Source organism: Drosophila simulans, unplaced genomic scaffold, assembly GCF_016746395.2.
Source record: "Drosophila simulans strain w501 unplaced genomic scaffold, Prin_Dsim_3.1 Segkk11_quiver_pilon, whole genome shotgun sequence".
Classification (NCBI taxonomy): Eukaryota; Metazoa; Arthropoda; class Insecta; order Diptera; family Drosophilidae; genus Drosophila; species Drosophila simulans.
This window is the reverse complement of record NW_025416807.1, coordinates 260,514-265,065: the sequence shown is the minus strand read 5'-3', so window position 1 is coordinate 265,065 and position 4,552 is coordinate 260,514. Positions and strand designations below refer to the sequence as shown.

General features: G+C 50.9%; 1 protein-coding gene across 1 annotated transcript; it reads left to right on the top strand.

Moving 5' to 3' along the window:
- The first annotated feature begins 395 nt into the window (after positions 1-395).
- On the top strand, positions 396-4,240 carry LOC123327398. Its single transcript, XM_044923810.1, has 4 exons — positions 396-606; positions 1,186-1,286; positions 1,419-3,636; positions 3,726-4,240. Exons 1-4 carry the CDS (start codon positions 396-398, stop codon positions 4,238-4,240), a joined length of 3,045 nt encoding a protein of 1,014 aa, XP_044779745.1.
- Positions 4,241-4,552: the final 312 nt, after the last annotated feature.

The following is a 4,552-nucleotide window of genomic DNA, read 5'->3' as shown; positions in this document are numbered from 1 at the left end:
CAAAAAGGCTTCAATCCTTCGAGACAAAGGTCAGCACCAAACAGAAAGGGTGTGACTTATGTTATAACCATCCGGTAAGATTGTGCCCGCGTTTTCTTCAAATTTCTGTTGACTCGCGCTCCGGCTATATAAAAAAGAAGCAGCTATGTCTGAATTGTTTTGCCAGAGGTCACCAGCTACGTGACTGCACAAGCACACACAGCTGCTTTACATGTAAGGGCAGGCACCATACGCTGCTGCATCGCAGCCCCCCAAATTCCGAAAATGCGAGTTCCTCAACCTCGCCCCCTACACAGCAACCTCCGAGACCCTCTAGCAGAAATGCATCGGCAAGCACCTCAGCGGTGCAAACTTTTTTCGCGTCCGGCACTTCAGCCGTCCTACTGAGCACAGCGATGATTGACGTGTGCCATTTGGGGACGAACTACCGAGCCCGAGCCTTAATCGACCCGGGATCCGAGGCGACGTTCATTTCAGAACGCCTGTTCAACCTCATCAAGTTGCCATTCCGCAACACCCAGACCCAAGTCTCCGGGTTAAATCATTCGGTCTCCGCGAAATCCTCGAAGCTATGTCACTTCGGGATTCGCGCTCCTACTAAGCCAGGTCTACAGTTAGACACTGAAGCGTACGTCCTTCCGGAGCTCTCAGACAAACTGCCCTCCTATCCGATCCCTCGGAATTCTTTGAAGGACCTGCCCGCACTCCGCTGGGCAGATCCTACCTTTTTTGAGAGCTCTCAAATTGATGTACTGATCGGGGCTGACATTCTACCATCCATAATGATGGATGGCACCCGACAAAATATTTGCGGCTCGCTCCTGGGCCAAGAAACTATTTTCGGGTGGGTGCTAACGGGGCCGATTTCCAAGGGTAAGCCGAAACGGGTCGCATCCTTCACGACCCAGGTGCACCAAACAGGCGACCCTGATTCGCTCGACACGCTTCTCAGCAAGTTCTGGGAGGTGGAGGATCTACCAGTAAAGATGGTAAAAGAGTCGGACTCCTATTGTGAAAGGAACTTCCTCCAAACGACAACAAAAGACGCAAGCGGGAGGTACGTGGTGACGCTCCCGTTCCGGGATCCCGAGAATACCGGATCCGATTTAGGATATTCAAGGTCCATTGCGTTAGCTCAGTTTCTTAGAAACGAAAATCGTTTAAAAAGAGACTTTCCCTTAAAAGAGCAATATGACAGCGTGATCCAGGAGTACCTGGATCTGGGTCATATGAAAGAAGTTCCGCCGACTCACGATTCTCCCTCGTATCATCTTCCTCATCACGCGGTAGTTAAGCCCGAAAGCACCACTACAAAGCTTCGCGTTGTATTCAACGCTTTAAATCCGTCGGCAAATGGGACCAGCTTAAATGATATCCTTCATGCTGGTCCAGTCCTACAATCCGATCTAACGATCCAGGTCCTGAAATGGCGTTATTTTCAATACGTCTTCAGTGCAGACATTACGAAAATGTATCGTCAGATCTGGGTCGATCCAAAACATACCCCGTTTCAAAGAATTCTGTTCCCAAACAAGGAAGGAGATATCCGAGACTTTGAACTAAAAACAGTTACCTTCGGGGTCAACTGCGCCCCCTTCCTCGCCATTCGAGTCTTGCAACAGCTGGCAGAGGATATCCAAGTGCCATTTCCAAATGCCAGCCGCATCATCCTGCAGCACATGTACGTCGACGACGTTCTGGCAGGGGCGAATTCCGTAAATGAAGCCCAAAGTTCAATTCGAGAGTTGCAAGCTGCTCTAAGTGCCTCCGGGCTTCCGCTAAGAAAGTGGACCTCGAACAACAAAAGCGTCCTTAAAGACGTCCCGGCCGAACACCTCCTTCATAGCGAGTTCCTCGACATCGATGCCGAAAGCACGGCCAAGACGCTCGGTATTCGGTGGAGGGCAAAGTCCGACGAATTCTATTTAGTTCCCCCCGACATAGTTGTGGAACCCTCCTATACAAAGCGAGAAGTTTTGTCCCAAATCGCTAGGTTGTTCGATCCTGCCGGGTGGCTCGCGCCGTTCATAATCCGTTCAAAAATGTTCATGCAGGAGATTTGGTTGCAAAACTTAGGCTGGGACGATAAGCTTCCCACTGAAATGAGTCAGCGGTGGCAATCGTTTTTAGACGAGTATTCCGACCTCAACCAGATCCGCGTTCCGAGATGGATTTGGTACCAGCCTGAGGTAATCATAGAGCACCACGGTTTCTGTGACGCGTCTCAGAGAGCCTATGGAGCGGCTATATACATCCGCGTCGAGATGGGGCAAAAGATCCTGACTCGCCTGTTTACAGCCAAAACACGAGTGGCCCCGGTAAAAACCGTCTCCCTTCCTCGGCTAGAGCTCTGTGGTGCCGTGCTGTTAACCGAAATGGTGACAGCAATCTTTCCGCACATGCCCTCCGCCAGTTTAGATATCCGCTGCTGGACAGATTCCACAATCGTCTTAGCCTGGCTACGAAAGCCTGCATACAACTGGACCACATTTGTGGCCAACAGAGTTGCCAAGATCACGCAGGCGACGCCAGTCGACTGTTGGGCACACGTTCGCTCAGAACAAAACTCCGCCGATCTAGCCAGTCGAGGCGTATCCCTACATGAATTGGCAGAAAACCATCTCTGGTGGCACGGACCAGAGTGGCTGCAAGGGCCACGGGAGCTATGGCCAGCACAAAGCGACACTCTTCCAGTGACAGAGCTAGACCAGCGCGCGGTCAAAGTTCATTTTGTCAAGGCCCCGTCCATCGACTTTCTCGAACGTTTCTCCAAATTGGACGAGGCCCTTCGAGTTCTGGTCTATGTTCAACGCTTCCTTAAACGCTGCCGCAAAGGTTCGATCTTGCCCAATTCACGCCCTACAAGTGAAGAGATCCGAGAGGCAGAACGAACTCTGACCTCCATTGCGCAGCGCAGAGCACATGGCCAAGAGCTTCACGATCTGACCGAGAAAAGGCCTCTTCCAGTGTCAAGTCCTTTGGTGAATTTGTTCCCGTTCATTGACCAACACGGCCTTTTAAGGGCGTGCGGCCGTCTCACTGCCTCCAAAACCCTGCAATATGATGAACGTCATCCGATTATTCTCCCCTATGACTGTAGACTGTCGCGCCTCATCGTCCAATTTACTCACCAGATTACTCTTCATGCCGGTAGTCAATTGATCGTACGCCTGATCCGATCGAAGTATTGGATTCCAAAAATCAAGAATCTGGTGAAGGCTGTGGTCAATTCGTGTAAGATTTGCACGATTTACAAGAAGAGACTCCAAACACAGCTGATGGGCGATTTCCCGACAGATAGAGTCTCCTTCTCGAGGGCGTTCACCTACACGGGTATCGACTATGCCGGCCCTTTCGAAATACAAAATTATATAGGGAGAGCGTGTCTCATAACGAAGGCATATGTTTGTGTGTTTGTGTGCTTTTCCACGAAGGCTATCCATTTGGAACCCACTTCCGATCTAACAACCGAGAAATTTCTAGCGGCCTTTGCTCGTTTCGTAGCGAGGCGCGGTTGTCCTCAGCGGGTCCATTCGGATAATGGAAAGACCTTTGTGGGGGCGGAAACTTTGATTTCCAGGGACTTTCTCCAAGCTATCAAAGAGTCCGTGACTGATATGGCGGACTCGTATGGCGGTTCATCCCACCAGGGGCTCCACATATGGGGGGTTTGTGGGAAGCAGGGGTGAAAAGCTTCAAAACCCTGTTCCTTAAATCGACGTCAGTCCGCAAATATACATTTGAGGAGCTGGCGACGCTTCTCGCTAAGATTGAGGCTTGCCTCAACTCTAGACCCCTCTCCCCTATGTCCGAAGATCCCTCTGATTTGCTGGCCCTCACACCAGGCCATTTCCTTATTGGAGGGCCGTTGCTTTCCACGGCGGAACCCGAGATAAAGGGCGAAGCCAAGTCGATAATAAATCGATGGCAACACCTCAAGGCACAACATAGGCAGTTTAGTGCACGGTGGAAAGAGGAGTATCTTAAAAAACTCCATAATCGAAACAAATGGCAATTTCCGACCAGGAACCTCCAAGCCGACGATATGGTAGTAGTCAAGGAGGACAATCTACAACCGAACGAATGGCGGTTCGGCAGAATTGTTTCTGCCTTTCCAGGAGCCGACGATCGCATTCGAGTCGTTGAGATCCGTACGTCTCGCGGCACCATAAAACGCCCTGTCCACAAAGTTATTCTGCTACCGATGGAGGACAAAGAGTCCTCCGTTCCTAGGGACTAGGGCACTTCCCACATTCCGGGGCCCAAATAGTAGTCGGCTCACACTAAGCTTTTTCATTTCTTTTATTGGCAGACTTACTCACTTCCTCCAATAATGGTTCCGCGTCCTCGTGCCTCCCAGTCATTGGAGAGCAGACGTACTCGAGGTATTAAATCCTACCGCTGCCGAGTCTGCTCTGGAATCCATCCTCTTCGAAAGTGCAAGAGGTTCCACAAACTGAGCGCTGAAAAGCGCCTTCGGGCAGTACTTATTAATAAGTACTGCTCGAACTGCCTCGCCCATCAGCACTCAGGAGGAGACTGCCGCAGCCAA

What these genes read in the sequence shown, in the direction of transcription:
- LOC123327398 (XM_044923810.1), top strand. Translation starts at nt 396, where the DNA reads ATGATTGACGTGTGCCATTTGGGGACGAACTACCGAGCCCGAGCCTTA. An exon ending in TCGCGCTCCTACTAAGCCAG is followed by an intron (nt 607 to 1,185) that starts GTCTACAGTTAG and finishes TTCCCTTAAAAG; the next exon opens with AGCAATATGACAGCGTGATC. An exon ending in TATGGCGGACTCGTATGGCG is followed by an intron (nt 3,637 to 3,725) that starts GTTCATCCCACC and finishes AATCGACGTCAG; the next exon opens with TCCGCAAATATACATTTGAG.